At 40.6% G+C, this 21470-nt stretch overlaps 1 protein-coding gene across 18 annotated transcripts in view; it reads right to left on the reverse strand.

The window, feature by feature from the left end:
- Window positions 1–21470, reverse strand: part of ptprfa (protein tyrosine phosphatase receptor type Fa) — a 491915-nt gene that overhangs the window by 144771 nt on the left and 325674 nt on the right. For 10 of the 18 annotated variants that reach the window (XM_059648016.1, XM_059648015.1, XM_059648014.1 and 7 more), the window contains 6 exons: window positions 16247–16364; window positions 14876–15454; window positions 13652–13749; window positions 6590–6843; window positions 5714–5804; window positions 3019–3228 (listed from right to left, as the gene is read on the reverse strand). In XM_059648016.1, coding sequence (XP_059503999.1) covers window positions 3019–3228; window positions 5714–5804; window positions 6590–6843; window positions 13652–13749; window positions 14876–15454; window positions 16247–16364 — 1350 coding nt within the window. Of the gene's footprint in view, window positions 1–3018; window positions 3229–5713; window positions 5805–6589; window positions 6844–13651; window positions 13750–14875; window positions 15455–16246; window positions 16365–20440; window positions 20468–21470 lie in introns of all 18 variants that reach the window. The other 8 variants (XM_059648012.1, XM_059648008.1, XM_059648003.1 and 5 more) reach the window with 1 other exon arrangement.

The raw sequence follows: 21470 nt of genomic DNA on the forward strand, positions 1-21470 counted from the left end.
ACCTGTGAGACTGAAGAAGTTAGAGCTCTGTGACAGCCACTTTCTAGCACATCCTCCTTCCTAACATCAATCTGTTCCAGCATATCAGCCTGCTTCACACTGTCCTCATAAATGACAAGGTCCCCTTCACTCGTGAATACTAAAGCAAAGTATTCATTAAGGACTTGCCCTACCTCCTCCGACTCCAGGCACAAGTTCTCTCCACTATCCCTAATTGGACCTTCCCTCACTCTGACCATCCTCTTGTTGTCATGGAGGTCACAACCCCCAAATTTCCGATTACCTTCCCATTTTGGGAAATCCTGCTCTATGACATAATGTTCATTACTATAATGTAATTCAGCATTGACTCTTGTAGTAAATAGTAATTTGAAAGTATTAAAAGTTTACAGCAACAATGAGTTTGAAATAATGAAAAATGTGGTTCTGAAAAGTAAAAATACTGTACAGAAACTTGTTGACACACATAAAAACAAATTCATAATTAAATTTCATGTTGTATGGTATATAATCTGATTTAGTATTTTGCTAAGCACAAGTGTACTTGATACAAGGAATTGCAAATAAAGCACTTGACTGTCAATGGAATATTTTTAAAGTACAGTCACTGTTATAATTTAGCATCTAATCTTTGCACAGTAAATTTTCACAAACAACAATTTGAAAATAACCAGGTAATCTGTTTTTGTCATGTTGACTGAAGGATAAACATTTAAATTACTCTCCCACTCTCTTTCAAAACTGTGCAATGGGATGTTTTAAATGTACCCAAGTAAACATATGGGTCACAATCTAACATGTCATCTAAAAGACGGCCTCTCTAAACCTGCAGCACTACTTCAGTGAGAAGTGTCAATGTTGGGATTTGAATTTTATGGAATCCCTGCAGCTGGGTAAACAGGATCTACAAATCTACAAAAAAAAGTCATGTTGTCAGTCGTGTACCAGTCAGTCACCCATCTCCTCCATAACTTTACGGGCAGTGTTGTAGGTTTTGGTAGAATTCTTTCCTCTGGCGCAATTAAGGGTCTCATCCTGTCACTGCTCTGACATAACATGAATTAGGAGCCAAAGTTGACCTTTTAGCCCACTAAGCAAGCCCCACTGTTCAAAAAGGTCATGCCTGATCTGATTACTAACTGTGGCTAGCCTTTTGCCACCTTGCTTGCTACAAATTTATCAACCTCAACATTAACAATATGCAAAACGCTGCTTGTACCACCATTTAAGGAAGTGAGTTACAAAAGACTCATTACCCTGTCAGAGCCAGAAATTCTTATCTCTATCTTAAATGTGCAACCTCTTGTTTTTAGAAAGTGGTCCCTACATCTAAATTCTCCATAAAACAAAATACCCTCCCCACATGCATTGTGTCAAGACACCTCAGGATCTCATATTTCAGTTAAATTGACACATATTCTTCTCAACTTCAGTGGATGCAAGCTTATCTTGCATTTTCTCATAAGACAACCTGCCCACTCCAGGCATTAGTCTAATAAAACTTCTCTGAACTGCTTCTAATGCATCTGCATCCTTCCTTAAATAAGGAGGTCAGTACTGTACAAAGTACTCCAGATGTGGTATCATGTCTCTCAAGAACTCTGCAATAGTTTACCATTTAAATAACAAGTTTTTTTTAAAAAAGTTATTCCTGCCAAAATGGAAGGGTAGCAAGAAAGGATTGCGCCCAAAATACAGCCCAGCAGATAAAACTCTGCTGGCTGCTGGTCAGCGAAAGGGGTGGCTTCTTTCAGGATTACTGTGTCTATCAGAATCAGTCCTCGCGCAAATTTTCCTCTCCTAAGTCTCTCTTCCTCCAGTGCACTGTCCAATATCTAATCCCTGCTCCTCCCAACCTGATGCCAGCAAGACCTCAGACTAACTGGAGTGCACGGGGCAATTGCTGAATGCCACCTTCTTGGCTTACCTACAGCAACCGAATTGGCCATCATTCCCCCATACAAATGAAAGGGTTGTCACCCGGAAAATTAAAACAGGGCGAGCTTCCACTATCTGAAGCTACTCCTGCAAAACTTAATCTGGGGTGCAAAGATCAGTTTGAAATTCAGCCCTTAATTTTTGTGTGCAAGTCCTGTGGTGGGACCTAAGCCCAGAACATTGTGAATCAAAGTGGAAAGTGTTAACAATTCTGCTGGGGCTTGATCCTGAGAGTGGAATTGAAATTATTCTGTGTAATAAATCATTCACATTTTTATTTGACACTAGACTTGTAGCAGATTTTAAAATTATGCATTGAATTTATTGAAAAGCAGCATTTTTGCTTTCCCTTATCATTTGTATTGTAAAGCATTGTTGAAAGTAATCACATTTTTTCGTCACTCATGAGTATCATAGTTGGGCAGCATTTATTATCCACTGCTAACTGCCTTTGAGAAGATCGATGAGCTGCCTTCTGGCAGGTGTCAGAAGTTGTCTTAAAATTAAAGTTAAATGCTTTATTTTCTTCCATAAAAGAAATTATTTGAAGAAGTTACAATCAGTATACAGAAGTGGATTGGAGGCAGTGCAGCAAAAGTTCACTCATTGGCCCCTGGGACATAAAGGCTGTTCTAGCATGACAGCCTGAGCAAATTAAGTCTATATTCTCCGAAATTCAGAAGGAAGAGAGGGATTTCATTGAAATCTTAAAGATTCTGATCGGACTCAACAGGAGAAACAGTGAGACATTGCTTTCCCTCAACTGGGGAATTTATAATATGGCCTTGGCATAAGGGGATGATCATTTCGGACGGAAATGAGAGGAAATTCCTTGACTCAAATTGCTGTGAATCTTTGAAATTCACTCCCCTAAGAACGGAGAGAGCCCCAACATTGTATATACTGAAGGCTGAGATAGACAATGCTTGATCAAGTATTATGGGCAGCATGCTGGAAAGTAGAATTGAAGCTGTTGAATGGTGGGGCAGCATCAAAATACATGGCCTACTCCTCCCCTGTTTCTTATGTTCTTATGACTTATGTAACAAGGCAGTTTCAAAATATTGTGTGTATACTTACTGCGTCTTTCTCTTCTAATGCTGCCAAAACAAAGCACAGGTAACTGTGGTTGGGAGATAGTGGTTTGTTGTAAAACCCTCCATAGGTCTGTGCATCTCCAAGTGTGAATGTGTCTGGTAGTTTCTGCAGCTGGGCAGCAATATATGGCTTTGGTCTCTCAGACTGACGTCGTTGCCGAATATTATGATGGTTGCTTATCCTTTCAAACAGCTAAATATATACATACATGCATTTTAGTATCATCTAAATTTTTTCCTTAAGCATGATTTGACTTAGTCACAATACAACAAACTACAGATTTGGTATTACAGATATACACAATGTGTTCATCACTGTCAAAATTAATCCAATAAAACTCCACGTAATTCTCATTCTCAGCTATGTAGTCTTTGGAAGTTCGTTTTCAAGTTCATTCTCAGGAGGAAGGCATCGCTGGCTAGCTTAGCATTTATACTGCTCAGAGGGCAGTTACCAGACAATGACATTGCTGTGGGTCTGGAGTCACATACAGTCCTTCCCTAAAGGGCATCAGTGAACCAGATGTGTTTTTCCAACTGTTGGTAATGGATTCCACACTTTTTAATTGAATTCAAATTCCAACATCTGCCATGGCTGGATTCAAACCTGGGCCCGCAGAACGTCAGCTGGATTTCCGGATTAATAATCCAGTGATAATACCACTAGGCCATCGCCACCTGCCAGAGATTAAATGTTTCACAACAAAAGAAGGGAGACAAAATGCTGGATTGGAAGTCAATACTCTTTGACTATATAGTCAAGTACTGCAGAAAACAGAAGATTACCTTGCTGAAATCATGACCAATAGAGGTTTCAGAAAGAGATCCCCATTGCTAAACAGAGCCTAGGATAGCGGGTTTTGAGAAGATTTGTAGCTCAAGTTGAGGTTCTGGATGTAAGTTTGCTTGCTGAGCTGGAAGATTCGTTTTCAGACGTTCCGTCACCATTCTAGGTAACATCATCAGTGAGCCTCCGGTGAAGCGCTGGTGTTATGTCCCGCTTTCGATTTATCTGTTTAGGTTTCCTTGGGTTGGTGATGTCATTTCCTGTTCTTTTTCTCAGAGGGTGGTAGATGGGCTCCAAATCAATGTGTTTGTTGATGGCGTTCCGGTTGGAATGCCATGCTTCTCGGAATTCTCGTGTGTGTCTCTGTTTGGCTTGTCCTAGGATGGATGTGTTGTCCCATTCAAAGTGGTGTCCTTCCTCATCTGTATGTAAGGATACTAGTGATAGTGGGTCATGTCTTTTTGTGGCTAGTTGATGTTCCACCTGTGTTTATTGGGTACCCATTCTTGAACACAGTCCGCCGATTTCTCAGCAACAAACCCAAACAAACAGACAAAACGGGCTCAGAAACCATAACCACTCTCCCCTACATCAAAGACATTTCCGAAATGACTGCCAGACTACTCAGACCTCTTGGCATCAGGGTAGCCCACAAACCCACCAACACACTAAAACAGCAGCTAATGAACTTAAAAGTCCCTATACAGACAAGCAAAACGAACGTCATTTACAAAATACCTTGCAAGAACTGTGACAAACACTACATTGGACAAACAGGCAGAAAGCCAGCCACCAGGATACATGAACATCAACTAGCCACAAAACAACATGACCCACTATCACTAGTATCCTTACATACAGATGAGGAAGGACACCACTTTGATTGGGACAACACATCCATCTTAGGACAAGCCAAACAGAGACACGCACGAGAATTCCTAGAAGCATGGCATTCCAACCGGAACTCCATCAACAAGCACATTGATTTGGAGCCCATCTACCACCCTCTGAGAAAAAGAATAGGAAATGACATCACCAACACAGGAAATGGCATCACCAACCCAAGGAAACCTAAACAGATAAATCAAAAGCGGGACATAACACCAGCGCTTCACCGGAGGCTCACTGATGATGTTACCTAGAATGGTGACGAAACGTCTGAAAACGAACCTTCCAGCTCAGCAAGCAAACTTACATCCAGAGCCTAGGATATTCTAGCTAAGGCTTTGGCTCTTTATATTCTATAACTTTTAAGTGATGTATAACCTTTGTCTTGCTTGAACTAGTCATTATTGACTCAATAAAAATTGCAAAAATTTTAACTTTTGCACAAAGAGCTCAGAAGAATGCTTTCTGGAATATTAAATTGCAAAAGAAGCTTAATAAGATTAAAAAAATGCAAGAGTTATTTTCTCACACACCAATCACTGCTGAGGACTTAATTTATTCCAGGTAAGGGCTCACATACAAGTAAGTGCATGAAAAGCTTTGACTATTGATCTGAGATTTAACAGATGAGTATTGCTAGGTACATTTCCTTCCATTCAGATCAGAGGATTAGACATTTTTATATAAAAATTGATAGGTGGACAAGCATGTTAACCAGGTACTGTTGCAATATAAATACTGCTTTCCTTATTTATTAGGGAGATATGGCCCCTGCATTTAATTACTAATTTGCCATCCAATTTTTCACTGAGGGTGAGAGGAAGAAAAACTTAAAACGAAGCATAGACCCACCTACTATCAATTCAGATACCTTTTTACATATTTGCCTATTCTGACTGTAAATGGAAACAATGTTAAAGCTGACAATAATTAATTACCTAAATGACACAATATCAAACATTCATGAAATGCATATGGTATCATTCTGAGTACAAAGCCTTACCTCATCAAGGTCCATCTCTTCAGGATTCTGCAATTTGTCTGTAACAGCACGTTGAGTTCTATCAAGTGGTACTACTACAATAAAATAAAACCTAAAAGAGGGGTTAAATAGGTCAGGTGAAAAGGCTGGAAAGATAGTCACATTTTAGAAACAAATATAAGAGCTGATTGTAACCCCTAACATCTGGTAGGAACTATACAGGAGGGGCAAAGATGAGGAGGTCCTGTAAAATTTCAGATAGGTTCTACCGTAATTGGAATGATGTTAGCCAGGTAGACCTCATAGAATGAGAGGTCCCTGACTGGGGCTGTTAACTCAGTCCGATCAAAGAAGCATGGCTGACAGATATAAATAGAGGTGTTGGGGTTCTGCTCACTCTATGAGCTGGCTCTGAGCTAGCTGGGTCAGTGTCACAAACCATGCACATTTAAATAAAGGGTGACTTGATGATGGGATACCAACCTTCATGGAGTTATTTCGGGTTGCTGTCCAAAATTTCAAATGTCTGAATTCAGCTTTTGTTTCAGTTTTTATATGGAATGCCTCAAAATCAAAATCCCACAATGCTTTTAAGATTTATAAGCAATAACGTTCTCCAATTTTTAGTGCAGACCAGACAATGCAATGTTTTAGGATAACCATGACGTTTTCTTTGAAGTGGAATAACAGATATGGTCTTTTCCAAATTCACAACTATCTCCGCCAGCCCAGATACAGTCATTAAAACAAGCAAATTTTACGTGACGTTGTAATAATTTACATCATCTCACAGACTTTCTGCATTGTTTACAAAGGCAATCCCAAAGAAAAGGGTTAGCACACCACATAAATTTCACAAATCCAGTGAATTTATCCATAAATTAACTTACAACTTACTTTACAATGGATGTGGTTTGGACCTTAGGCAGATTGATTGGCAATTTGCCATCCTCGATATTTTTGCTGTACACAACTGGTTTTGTGCGCAGCAAGTTAGGAGCAGTTCGGATCGATACCACCTGCTGTAGTCCACCAGCACTATTCCCACGGTTTGTTAGCACAAAGGAGTACTCGGTGTCAGGCTGAAGCTTTGTAATAAGTTTTCGCATGGACTGTCCATCAACCTCTATGCTTTGGCCATTATATAGGATCTGAGAAAAGAAAATGCACTCATAATAAATTAATAATGAAGTTTATATTTAACTTGTTTTCTTCCTATCAAAGCAGATGATCAATATCAGTGTGCTACAGAAAGTGGTACCATAGTATGGTGCAGTTTGTGAACAAAAGATCAGCAGCTGTAAAACAGGTTGACAGCAATTTGTTACTGTCTGCAATTACTTCATTGCAGTTTCACAATTAAATCAATGTATTCAGTTACTACATAAAGAAAATACGAGTTAATATGCTGCCTGCATTGTTTAGAAGTTTCATCTACCACTTTCCTTTCCAGGCAACTAGTTAAAATGTTAGCCAAGCTTTTTCAAACATAGAGGCCTGAATAATCATAGCATCTCATTGCTTAACTTGTCCTTCTTCTGTTACTCACCAAGTATTAATGGATGGCCAGGATAATAAAATGTGAGGCTGGATGAACACAGCAGGCCAAGCAGCATCTCAGGAGCACAAAAGCTGACGTTTCGGGCCTAGACCCTTCATCAGAGACGGGGATGGGGGGAGGGAACTGGAATAAATAGGGAGAGAGGGGGAGGCGGACCGAAGATGGAGAGTAAAGAAGATAGGTGGAGAGGGTGTAGGTGGGGAGGTAGGGAGGGGATAGGTCAGTCCAGGGAAGACGGACAGGTCAAGGAGGTGGGATGAGGTTAGTAGGTAGCTGGGGGTGCGGCTTGGGGTGGGAGGAAGGGATGGGTGAGAGGACGAACCGGTTAGGGAGGCAGAGACAGGTTGGACTGGTTTTGGGATGCAGTGGGTGGGGGGGGAAGAGCTGGGCTGGTTGTGTGGTGCAGTGGGGGGAGGGGATGAACTGGGCTGGTTTAGGGATGCAGTAGGGGAAGGGGAGATTTTGAAACTGGTGAAGTCCACATTGATACCATATGGCTGCAGGGTTCCCAGGCGGAATATGAGTTGCTGTTCCTGCAACCTTCGGGTGGCATCATTGTGGCAGTGCAGGAGGCCCATGATGGACATGTCATCAAGAGAATGGGAGGGGGAGTGGAAATGGTTTGCGACTGGGAGGTGCAGTTGTTTGTTGCGAACTGAGCGGAGGTGTTCTGCAAAGCAGTCCCCAAGCCTCCGCTTGGTTTCCCCAATGTAGAGGTAGCCGCACCGGGTACAGTGGATGCAGTATACCACATTGGCAGATGTGCAGGTGAACCTCTGCTTAATGTGGAATGTCATCTTGGGGCCTGGGATGGGGGTGAGGGAGGAGGTGTGGGGACAAGTGTAGCATTTCTTGCGGTTGCAGGGGAAGGTGCCGGGTGTGGTGGGGTTGGAGGGCAGTGTGGAGCGAACAAGGGAGTCACGGAGAGAGTGGTCTCTCCGGAAAGCAGACAGGGGAGGGGATGGAAAAATGTCTTGGGTGGTGGGGTCGGATTGTAAATGGCGGAAGTGTCGGAGGATAATGCGTTGTATCCGGAGGTTGGTAGGGTGGTGTGTGAGAACGAGGGGGATCCTCTTGGGGCGGTTGTGGCGGGGGCGGGGTGTGAGGGATGTGTCGCGGGAAATGCGGGAGATGCGGTCAAGGGCGTTCTCAACCACTGCGGGGGGAAAGTTGCGGTCCTTAAAGAACTTGGACATCTGGGATGTGCGGGAGTGGAATGTCTTATCGTGGGAGCAGATGCGGCGGAGGCGGAGGAATTGGGAATAGGGGACGGAATTTTTGCAGGAGGGTGGGTGGGAGGAGGTGTATTCTAGGTAGCTGTGGGAGTCGGTGGGCTTGAAATGGACATCAGTTACAAGCTGGTTGCCTGAGATGGAGACTGAGAGGTCCAGGAAGGTGAGGGATGTGCTGGAGATGGCCCAGGTGAACTGAAGGTTGGGGTGGAAGGTGTTGGTGAAGTGGATGAACTGTTCGAGCTCCTCTGGGGAGCAAGAGGCGGCGCCGATACAGTCATCAATGTACCGGAGGAAGAGGTGGGGTTTGGGGCCTGTGTAGGTGCGGAAGAGGGACTGTTCCACGTAACCTACAAAGAGGCAGGCATAGCTGGGGCCCATGCGGGTGCCCATGGCCACCCCCTTAGTCTGTAGGAAGTGGGAGGAGTCAAAAGAGAAGTTGTTGAGTGTGAGGACGAGTTCAGCTAGGCGGATGAGAGTGTCGGTGGAGGGGGCCTGGTCGGACCTGCGGGACAGGAAGAAGCGGAGGGCCTTGAGGCCATCTCCATGCGAAATGCAGGTGTACAGGGACTGGACGTCCATGGTGAATATGAGGTGTTGGGGGCCAGGGAATTGGAAGTCCTGGAGGAGGTGGAGGGCGTGGGTGGTGTCACGGACATAGGTGGGGAGTTCCTGGACCAAAGGGGAGAAAATGGAGTCCAGATAGGTGGAGATGAGTTCGGTGGGGCAGGAGCAGGCTGAGACGATGGGTCGATCAGGGCAGGCAGGTTTGTGGATTTTGGGAAGGAGATAGAAACGGGCCGTGCGGGGTTGGGGAACAATGAGGTTGGAGGCTGTGGGTGGGAGGTCCCCTGAGGTGATGAGGTCATGAATGGTTCCCATTAGTTCCCATTATCTCATTAATGGATGGCCTGTGGGCCCTGTGAGTTTCTGTCCATTTCAGGGAGGAATTTGAGTGCCATGATTTAAGTGAGATCCAGGAGTCAAAATAATTTGGGCCTGATTTCTAAAGCAGTGAGTTTCAAAGTCAATTTGTCACTCAGCTGCTGAGAACTCATCTGAAGTTCAAATCAAAGCCTACGATTTCCATCATTTTTGGCTTATTTTGGGTGGCAGCTGTTTTAAATTTTCAGAAAAGCAAATATTGTAAGAACACAAATTATATTTATAAGTACATTTCCACTGCCAAGTAATTTATTTATTCAGATTCATAAAGATGCTGTCACAATTTTGATAATTTTCAGGTACTTATTTGTATCTCACATAAAGAACTCTTTTCACAGGCAAAGTTATGTATTGAAATGTAATCTGAGGTAATTTGGAAAGTAGCTTCAAATGAGTAAGTAGTGAATTTATTAAGATGTATTAAAATTAATATAATCCTGATACAGTTCTCTCTCTTTGAATGATGAGTAAACGAAAATGATATCCCACATATGCTTAGTTTTAACTGTGTCAATGAATAGAACTAACACAACAGCAAACACCAGATTTCATTAGATTATGATCCTGTATATTATTTCCTGGTGCTCCTTTCAAAGCAATAAAAGCCAAGAATCCTTCAATTCTCTATAGCACTTTCAACAATGTCTCCATAATGAAAAGGTCTTACGTGAGAAAGAAACAAATTTAAAGAGTCCATCAAAACTGTAGAACAAATGAATGAACTAGTAAATAGGGAAAAATATGTCTGACTTTATCCAATTCAAGGAACTAATGGTTAGAATTCTGACTGCTACCTTCTCAGTTGCTTGACATTTCAATGCAACATCTTGCTCCCATGATAACATTTCTATCCTGGGCCTGTGCAGTGTTACAATGAAGCCCAAACTGGAGGAAATACGTCTAATTTTTTTGAATGAGTTCATAGCTATCTCGTCTCAACAACAATTTAAACAATTTCAGAGCATGCCCTAGTTTCTCTTATTCACAGTTATCATTAACACATATTTTGAAGCTACCCATCTCTCCTTTATTACCATTAGACTCCCTTTGTCTTTTTGCTATGGGCACCTTCACCACCTGTTCCACATGTGCAGCCTCAACTTTGCACAAAAGCAATCTTTTTTTGCCATTTTCACTTTCAAAGAAGAGTCATTGTGCCCAAAACGTCAACCCTGTTTCACGCTCCAAGAGAAGATGAGATTCTCCAGCACTTTGTATTATATTTTAATGGCTAAAGCTGACAGCCAAATAAACTTTGAAGATTTCAGAATAAAACAAAGAACTACAGATGCTGAATATCTGAAACAAAAGCCGATCTGTCAGTATCTATGGCAAGAAAACAGGGTTAATATATCAAGTCTGGTGAGCCTTCTTTTGAACTGATAGTAGCTAGGAAAAAGTGGCATTTATGTGGTTGACAGAAGGTTGGGGGAAAGGAGTGACCAGATAGATGGAGAAGAGCCCTCAGAGACAGAAAGAGTGTTGGGCAGCCAGAGATGTTAAACAGTAAACCAGGGAAAGAGAAAAGCTGATAATGGGGACAATGAGTGGGTGAGAATGGGTTGGCTATACTGAAGGAGATAATAAAATGTGAGGCTGGATGAACACAGCAGGCCAAGCAGCATCTCAGGAGCACAAAAGCTGACGTTTCGGGCCTAGACCCTTCATCAGAGAGGGTCTAGGCCCGAAACGTCAGCTTTTGTGCTCCTGAGATGCTGCTTGGCCTGCTGTGTTCATCCAGCCTCACATTTTATTATCTTGGCTATACTGAAAGCTGCCCATGATATGACAGAGCTTGGGGTGTGTGGATGGCGAAAGGGCATGGAAAGAGGTGGTCAGGCTCTAAAAGTAAAGAACTTCACATTTGAGTCCTGAGGGCTGCAGGGTCTCCCTGTAGAAGATGAGATGCTGTTCTTTCACCATGCGGTGAGCCTCGATGGAACACTACAGTAGGCCTGAGACAGAAATTTTGGCAGAGTGTACAACAGTGTGTTGAAGAGGCAGGCAACAAGAAACTTGGGCCATTTTTACAGTCAGAAAATAGATGTTCTTCAAAGCTGTCACCCAGTCTGCATTTTATCTCCCCACTGGGGAAGAGACACGAGTCTATTTTCAGTCCTTCATCTATTACTTAACAGAGTTGAGTTGTACAAATTAAATCACCAGTCTTGATAGATCAAAACTCTAATCAATCCATATTAATACCAGGAACAAAAACAAAGTTGCTGGAGAAGTTCAGCCGGCCTGGCAGCATCTGTGAAGGGAAAAACAGAGTTAACATTTCGGGTCCGGTGACCCTTCCTCAGAACTGATGGTGGCTGGGAAAATGTCGGTTTATATGCAGAAAATAGGGAGGTGGGTGGGGTAGGGAGTAAATGATAGGACAGGGCCCAAAGAGAGAGAAAGAAAGTTGGTGACAAAGGAGTTGATAACTGGGTGGGTGAATAGTTGTTAATGGGGACTGTTAGTGACTAACAACAGGGGGTGTGTAATGGCAGGGTATGTGTTAATAAGGCCTGTTGTTTGGGATAGGGGAATGGGACATAGGACAGTTTAGGCCCTAAAATTATTGAACTCAATATTGAGTCCGGAGGGCTGTAGGGTCCCCAAATTAAAAATGAGGTGTTGTTCCTTCAGCTTGTGTTGGCCTTCGCTGGAACACTGCAGCAAGCCAGAGATGGAGATGTAGGACAGGGAGCGTGGTGTGCATTGAAGTGGCAGGCAACAGGCAATTAAGGGTCTTTTCTGTGACAGAATGTAGATGTTCTGCGAAGCTATCACCAAGTCTATGCTTCGTTTCCCCAATGTACAGGAGACCACATTGTGCGCAGCGAATGCAGTAGACTAGATTCTGGGAAGTGCAGGTGAAGTGTTGCTTTTTCTGGAAGGTATGTTTGGACCCTTGAATACTGGGGAGGGAGGAGGTAAATGGGCAGGTGTTGCACCTTCACTGGGTACAGGGGACAGTGTTGTAGGGCTGTGGGGAGGTGTTGGGGGTGAAGGAAGTGTGGACCAGGGTGTCCCGGAGGGAACGGTCTCTGTGGAAGGCGCACAAGGGAGGACAGAGGAATGTGTGTCTGGTAGTGGCATCTTGCTGGAGGTGGTGGAAATGGTGTCTGATGATCACAATGCTACCAGTTGCTCATTGATTAGGTGATAAGTGTAATATTCTAATTGACCAGTAAACTTCTGCAACATAATTTGGATAATATTAAACAGATAAAGAAAATGAACATTAATTTTAAAGTAAGCAAAAGTACGCAAAAAATTTCAAACCAGCTCTGGCAAGAAGGATTACAAGAAACTCAGCATGCAAAAAGAACCCTTTACATTATTTTTGGTATGCCCTGTATCCCAGGCCCTGTCATGACAATGCACTGCTTTCAGTAAATCCATTTTCGCTACTTATTGTCCCCATTATTAGCTTTTCTCCTTCCCTGTCTTACTATCTACCATCCCTTTGTTTGCCTAACTTTCTTTCTCTCTCTCAGAGCTCCATGTCCACTCTTCTGATCACTCCTTTCCCCAACCTCCTATCATTAATACCACCTTTTCCTAGCTACAATCAGTTCTAAAAAAGGGTCAACTGACTTGACACTGTGGTCTGCAGTTTATCCTGGTACCATTTTGATCTCCATGTAGCCCTGATGAAACCAGCTTAGGCCTGAGTCTACAGCTTAAATGGGATTCTTTCAGATTTCAGCTGATAGTGTAAATTCTTAAAATCAGCATTATTCTAAACCATTAGATAGGGCATCTTTCAAGTTTCTTTAAAAATGCAGATCACACTATGATTCCACAACAATTGGATTTCAGAAATCATTTGACAGCAATCTAACCAAGACATCAAACAGAGTTCCCTACATTTACTTTCCAGAACTAAGCAGTCATAATCTGACAACAGACTCATAGATCATATTTTTGTGTAGGTATAAACTTAATATTGTAAATTTACATTTAGGTCAGTCAACTGAAGATTCTTGTATCTAATCCAACTGTATTTTATATTCTATGTAATTTTTTTGAAAAAGTATATTTAATCCCAACTTGATGATAAGACAAAGATGAGGAATTCTCAATACGAACTTGGAATGGGTGCAAAAGGAGGAAATGAGTCCAATCCTTTAAGACAACAAATCATGTGATGTATAAAAAAAGGAAAACTTTTCTTTCAGATGTAGTTCAGTGAATCAAACTTTTCTGTCAGAATACTACACCAACCTTAAAAGACACGCCTGGCTTGTATGTTTCCGGTACTTCCCAGCTTAACAACACTGATGTCTTCATCACCGCCTTGACCCGAAAGTTCTTAGCAAACACTGTCGAAAAGATCAAAAGTATCAGTATATATGTGCACCTAAATGAAGGTAGATTTTACCGAATATGACACCTGCAGCAACTCATTTGGAACCAATACTAAATTACCTGCACAGTTTTCAGCTGTACAGTCATAGAGATTTAGTTATTCATTTTTTGGTGCAGGTTCTAGATGTTTGCACACCTCTGGAGCAAGAGGAATCTGAACCCTGACCTCCTGTTCATTGGTCAGGACAGTGCCACTGCACCAGAAGAGGTCCTGCTGTGAAGTTTCAGCATTTGTACCCAGAACATCATTGATATAGTGGTAGGAAGGCAATGAACATGTCCTGGACATCAACATGCCCGATTACCTTCGCTTTCTGCTACTTTCTACACCATTTCTCTTTTTGGAAGGGCAAGATTAAGCTCTTTACCTCAAGTTCTAGTATTGATTTTGGTATTCCCTCAACAGTTTGGCTGTGATTGCAACCCTAGCATTCCGGACAATACATGAGCTAAGTAACTACTCATTACTATACTATGCAAAATCAGTCTCTGGAGCACTGTATTAGGAACCTATATAAAAAAGGTGCTGCACATAAGTATCAAGCAATAAAGACAACAAGATGAAATCCAGAAATTGGCATTCTTGATCAGAAATAATCCTTAGAGAAAATCACGAGATCCAAACTTCCAGGAATTGAGAAAGGTGACTAAAAACGTGGGGGATAACAGTAAAACACAATGTGGCCCAAGCAACTTTAAGAAATTCCATCTAGCATAAGAACTCATGTCATTCACTGCCCTATTTTGACTGTCGGAGATGAGGTGGAGGAGAAAATAAGGATGCTGTTTGGAAACTGGTACAAACCAGATCGGTCCAGGTCTGCCCAAAAGGTAGCAATTTTAGAGCAAAAAAATCTTTGGGCCTTTCAGGGCTTTGGTTTTCTTGCATGCTATTGTACATTAGAACGTTTGCCTTTATTGCATCTGCCTGTAAGTTATCCCGGCCAATGATCTGGGACTCAGCTGACTTACAGCAGCTGAGGAGGCATCTCACTCCAGTAATGGAGGAATGATTCTGGAATTTTGGGTTAATCGCCGACTGTGATTCACTCAAAGTTTTGATTTAACAAAATTCCTTACCTTGATCAACTGGCATGGTACGGGACTGAATACTAGGGCTGTACGGTCCATGCCCTTTGGAAGTATGAGCTCTCACTCGAATGTCATAGGTAGTGTCTGGTTTCAGGCTGCTCAGGGTTATCTGAGTTTCGTTAGTTGTATTGGTGAGGTCCTTCTGGCTGTTGATATCACGGAACAACACTGTGTAGAGGATCACTTTCCCATTCCTTTCTGCCATAACTGGTGGGTCCCATGAAAGCTCAGTGGTGGATGTGGTAAGTCCCACAACATGTAGGTTTTGTGGGAACCCATTTGGCACATCTTCTGGTGTTATGATTTTTTTCACTGTCTCCTCCCCAAATCCTGCTTTGTTTTTGGCACTCAACCGGAAGATGTACGTGGCCCCTTTGTGTAAGTTCATCACAGTGTAATGGTTATTATTCTTACTAAGTTCAATAACGTTTGGCTTATCTTCATCAGTCCGGCTGTATTGTAGTCGGAAACCTAGCAGATCATCCACCATTTGTTGTGGTGGCTGCCATTGAATGAGGGCAGTATTCATTTTAGTGACACTGATAACCATTGCAGGCATGCCTGGAACTAAAGAACAAAGGAAAATTAAGCTGAATCTTGAGTATACCTTCATTAGCCCAATCTAGTGGCATTAGTTCTAAACTAATTAAACATCACAAAAGAAATGCATCAGAAAACAATGAAAGGGCTTAGCAGTTGGTTTTGCTTCCTCCCTCACTATATTTATAAATACTGAGTTCATTGGCATTGAGTCTTGCCATTTCTTGTCTATTAGAAGAAATTAATAACAGAGCTACTCTATAAAACAGTAATGGTAATTTTTCAATTAATCAAACATTTTCTAAGATCCTGCTAATCTCAGCATCACAGTGTAACATTGCCAGGCCTACATAACTACACATCACCATTACAGGTGACATTAATCCTAAACAATTACTTCACCTACGCAAAGAATCCTACAAAGCCTGCAGACCTTTAAATCCTGGCAGGACTCCATTTATCTTGTGGTTCTTCTTGAATGGAGAACCACATACTAATGGGAGCTGGCCTCAATTTGAAAAGTCCTCTTTCAGGATTGCACTATATTATCAACTTTCAGCATCGCACCCACAGAAAAGCATTTGGTATAATCTTATTCTGCAAATGAACTACTTCATTTTCTCTTTAAAGTGTTGTCATTTTCTATTTTTATGCTGTTGTTGGAATCATAATCTATTTAAAAGTAATGTGAAGTCGGGTGTAGTAAGGAACAGGAGTGCAGAGTCAATACCATGCTGAATTAAAAACTTCTTTCACGAAATTTTTACCCAAAGAACTCATCTAACACAATGGCTAACGTAAGGTGATCTCCCTTCTTACCAGATCCTGAGGTAGCAACCAGCCTGGGTTTGCTACGAGCTCCATCCCCTCTGGTTGTGTATGCTGCTACAGTAATGGAATATGTTGTTTCAGGCATCAGGCCCCCAATAACGGCCTCCTATTGTTAAATGCATGACAAGCAGATAGTTTATTCAATACTCATCTATTAATACACAACACCTGCATAAAAAATAATTAGGACGTTAAAGAGTGGGCAGTTGGAATACTATCCAATAGGTTATGCTCAGGGCAATGGGGAAAACCTGAATCTTAATGAGATACATTAAGGCTTCAACAATTTAGTACAAAAGTATGATTCATAAACAGCTCATGATTTTCACAAATATGTTTTGCAATTGATTAATAATTAACATGGATTAAAATATTTCACTATCAACAGTGAGAAAAACCAAATTCATTTAAAGGAACTCTGACTGAGATCACATTAATTACTTTAAGGGAGTAAAAATAAATGCGCATCAAAATTGAAAATAATCAGAAGAAATGCACTTAGCATCAATGACTGCAATAACATTTCCATCCTAGTTAACTAAATTTTTTTGGTGTGTAATCCAGATGAAGTGACCATATCTTCCATCAATTCTTGTTTGAATTAAAGTGCTGAATTCAACAAAGCACAGAAATATCACAAACATTAATAACATGGAGAGAGAATAATGTACTAAATCAATTAAGATTAACTCAAGTAATATTTTTTAGAAATCAAAAACCAACACCAATGCACTGCAAACCACCATTTCCACGCATCCACACATGCACACAGCAGAATATATTCCCAGCTTTATCTAAGTTCTTACAGTCAACTGTATAAGGCTCTGACTGGTCCAGGACAATACCAAAGTTGTTCATTTTTGAACTGATAGAAATACTGTTTGTTCATTTGAAAATAATGCAACATGTGCTCTTCCCTATTACATAGATTACTAACACAGATGGATATGCCCATCCATGGACTGGGTGTACGCTAAAATGATTTCTAATTTTACCAAATTAGTCATCTAAACATTAAACTGTAGAACCAGATTGCTATCTTGCCCTTTTCCGATTAGAGCTCTGCTGTTCCAAAATCTGTGAAAAATAATATTCTGTTTGGAAAGCAACTGGGGTGGAAAATTGCTATGTATCTTATCATACTATTTCACTAAATATACCATTTGACTAAGCATATTGACTTGTGTTTCTATTCTGTAACAGTCTCACTTAACTTCAGTGGCTCCGGTGGAAATTACTAATTAAACAAGTTTTGTTGAATTTCTCTTTTCCATCTGCTAATTTGAACTCATGACCCTGGCACAATCACCAGAGTTGGTGGATTATTAAGTATTCATGGTGAATCCCAGCAGGTGGAGACTGTCAGTGGCTCTTTATAAATAGCATGAGGTGCAAATGTGCCAATACAGTCAGCACTAAAGCAGCAGTTATGTCCCAAAAACTTGGAACTAAACATGCATTCAATAGGGTAGTGGATGACTATTTGGATAAAAATAATGTGTGAGGGTAGCGGGGGAAAGCAAGAGATTGGCACAAGGTAATGATGCTCATTCAGCAAGTTGGTTCAGGCACAGTAGACCGAATAGGCCCCTTCTGCACCATAACACCTCTGCGATTCTGTGCAAAGGATCACTGCAGATTTTCAACAAACGTACAATGAGGGAAATTTGAATTTGGGCAATTAGGATACAGTCAATCTGGCTCTTTGAATTTTGCCATCTTGAGATTTACAGTCTACAAAACACATAAAAAGAACTGATAAAGGACAGTCAGTCTATTTGAAGAAAGGTGTGTCAAGTGGTATTATTATAAATACTAAAAAAAATTCTCAGGCAAAAGATCAGCAATCACAAATACAGTTGACTGTGGGCTTTGTTCTCTCTCATTGATCCTTTTTATTATCACAAATCTTTTGTGGCATGTTAAAAACAAGGCATACTGATCTTCATCAAAGTTTGTTGCCCAGAGAGTCTGGCAAACTGCCCAGCTCAGTGATCCAGCACCACTGGATTTGTACAAAATCAGTTCCAAACCAGCAAACAAGTCTCAACAAGCAACACATCACACGCAACATAGCAAAGAAAAAGCACGTATTGTGCCAGCATAATTACAACATATCTACAAGTAGAATATCCATTAGATTCTTCCAGCAAGTTTATTTCTCATGCAGCTAGGTTAATTCAGAGAAAACACAGAATTTTCAGTGCAAAATGGTAATGCAGGGATGTCAAAGAGAAGTGGTCAATAAAACTATATACTGCACATTTTCCATTTTCTTAATTTTCATAAAAGATTCAAGAACTGAATACTATTTCTGTGTTTCTTTCCTAAATTGTCCACACAGTTGTACATTTAAATTCTATACATATTTGCCTAGCATAATATATTTAATGCCACTGCTATCACTCAGAGGACATTGAAGAAGAATTAATTGAAAACAAAACATTTTAAAATTGTCTGGGAATCCAGCATGTGATTTGGCCTGGATTTCATAATAAAGACCTGAATCAAAATAACTTTAATCATAGTTTACTTTCTTCGACATTAGAATGAAGGTTAAGTGTGTACAGATTATGCCAAATAATAGTTTTGCAATTTACCAAACAACAAGAACGATAATATTGTTCTGTCCTCCATTATGTGGTCCAAGAGTCACACAGTGAACTTTGTAATCAGGACAGTGAATAAGTTGCAGCCTTCTTCATTAACCATGATATGGAGGCGCTGACGTTGGACTAGGTGGAACAAGGTTAGAAATCACATGACACCAGGCTATAGTCCAAGGTTTATTTGAAAACACAAGCTTTCGGAGCTTTTCTCCTTCTTCAGGTGCTTGCGAGAGAAGTAGTATCAGACACAGAATTTATAAGTAAGATCAAAGGGTCACACCACTGATGAAGATGTACCAAACAAACCCAAGGTGCTGTTAAATCTTTAAATCAGTTAGAAGGTTTTAATTGATTAACATGTATATGCAAATCCCTAAATCCTCTGAAGTCACTGTTTAAAAGAACTAAAGGCATTATCAGTGTAAAGAAGCGATGACAGTGTAGATCAGACAATGCATGTTAGGTGTAAGGCCTTGTTTAGAATCTGTTTGCGTTTTAGTTTCCTTCTTCAGTTGTTACCTGAAAACTGAAGGACTGAGGGTCCGAAAGCTTGTGCTTTCAAATAAACCTTCTGGATTATAACCTGGTGTTGAGAGATTTCTGACCTTACACTGATAAAACCTTCAGTTCTCTCAGGACAGTGACTTCATGCAACTTGGGGACTTACATATACATATTAATCAATTAAACCTTCTAATTGATTAAAGATTTAACAGCATCCTAGGTTTGTTTAATTCCTCCTTGGTGGTGTGGCCCTTTGATCTTTTACTTATAAGTTCTGTGTCTGATTCTACCTCTCTCACTAACACCCAAAGAGGGAGTAGGACTCCGAAATCTTGTGTTTTCAAATAAATCTGTTAGACTATAACCTGGTGTCATGTGATTTCTGACTTTCTTCACAAACATGGGTCCTGCTAAAGTGTATAAATTCACAACTTAGGTGAAGGTGAAATGCGTGGTGAATGAAAATTCGATTTTGTGGGTCATAAGCACAATTAGTGTGAGGATAATTGAAACGCTTTGAATCACATCTCTGCAATTCTGCCCCTGTATGATTGTGTTATAAATAATAGCACTCAATGAGCTTGGCAACATTTTTAATTCCAAAGATAGATTAACCATTAACAGGAGACTTCACTGCCATCTCTCTGATTGTTTTATAGTAAATGTAGGTCTCAGCAAACTGCATGATCATCCAGTTATTTTTGAATATTATATATTTTTCACGCAAAACTGCGTAAATCAGTTAGTAATGAAAAAATAAATTGGTGAATAAACATGGTCGTGAATCAATTTATTGAATAGTCTAAAAAAAATCTGTATTCTGCAAAAACTTTAATCTTTCATGCTGCTCACCTTCAGCCAGAAAGCAATTTTTGCATCAAGGTCAATGAATGTACTACTACGGACTTCCTTTTGCATAGCAACTCTAACAAAGTCGTCAGAATTCTTCAAATTTGTTAAAGGTCTTACATATTTCTTCTCTATTCATCTCTGTTACATTCATCTTTGACATCCCCCTGATTACTTCAGAGAAAGCCCATGCCCAGATCTGCACACGTTTATTACTCACATACTCCTGGGTGTCCTCAGACTCCCACTGAACGATGGGTTTGGGGAAAATAAAGACAATTAGAAAGAGGGATTAGAGGAAAGGCAATCTGGACTGGATTAGTAAGGATACATGCTAACTATGAACAGAGAAAATAACAAGAAACATATTTTAAAATAGCAACTTTCAGACTACACTGCACAGCAATTAGTATAGTTTATTATTTATTTGCATAAACTAGAAGGTTCAGCCATCTGCATTCACAGCAGTAGTCTTTGGGATTTGCTCACCTGCTGCTTACACTTTGTTTAACCGTCACCTTTTATAGGACACAGCATTTGGCTGCCATGTAACAATTATTTCATGCCTCACATTTCAGATCATTAATACCAATTCAAAGACATTTAACAGATAAAAAATCTGCAAGTTTTACACACACACACACACACACACACACACACACACACACACAATATAATGTTAAATCTCTCCACTAACTCACATCTAGAAGAGCATACAATCACTATGTCACAGCCACCTTCAATTTATTTTCTGCTAATTCAATATTTAATGATATGCACTTGTTATGCATATATTATCTATTATTATTCATATAATTTCATGACATAAAATGGCTGTGTTCTTGAAACTGCAACATATAGATCTAAATACAGGAGTCATTATCCAAATAATCACCTCATGCACAATGAAGTTTTAGTCAATAAAAGTAAAATGTTAGCTTTGAGTAATATGCAACACGATTTTGACTCAGTGTGTGAATGAATGATTGCTGCAGGGCATCAAATTTAGGTGGACCTAAACTAAAGCTTTGCACCAGGGTGAATCATATCAGGTGCACTGACAAATATGAGACAGGTTATCCAGTGATCACAGTGATGTTCAACATGCATTTCCTGGTTTTCTTAGCAATAAAGAGGCAAATTTAATATATGGTGCACGAGAGTTAGGTGATCAATTGCAGAAAGTAATTTAGATATGTGGTTGGTGAAGAAACAGTAGTAGTGATGAATGGGGACTTTTGAGCTTGGCT

The sequence above is a fragment of the Stegostoma tigrinum genome, chromosome 8 (genome assembly GCF_030684315.1).
Source record: "Stegostoma tigrinum isolate sSteTig4 chromosome 8, sSteTig4.hap1, whole genome shotgun sequence".
Taxonomy (NCBI): Eukaryota; Metazoa; Chordata; class Chondrichthyes; order Orectolobiformes; family Stegostomatidae; genus Stegostoma; species Stegostoma tigrinum.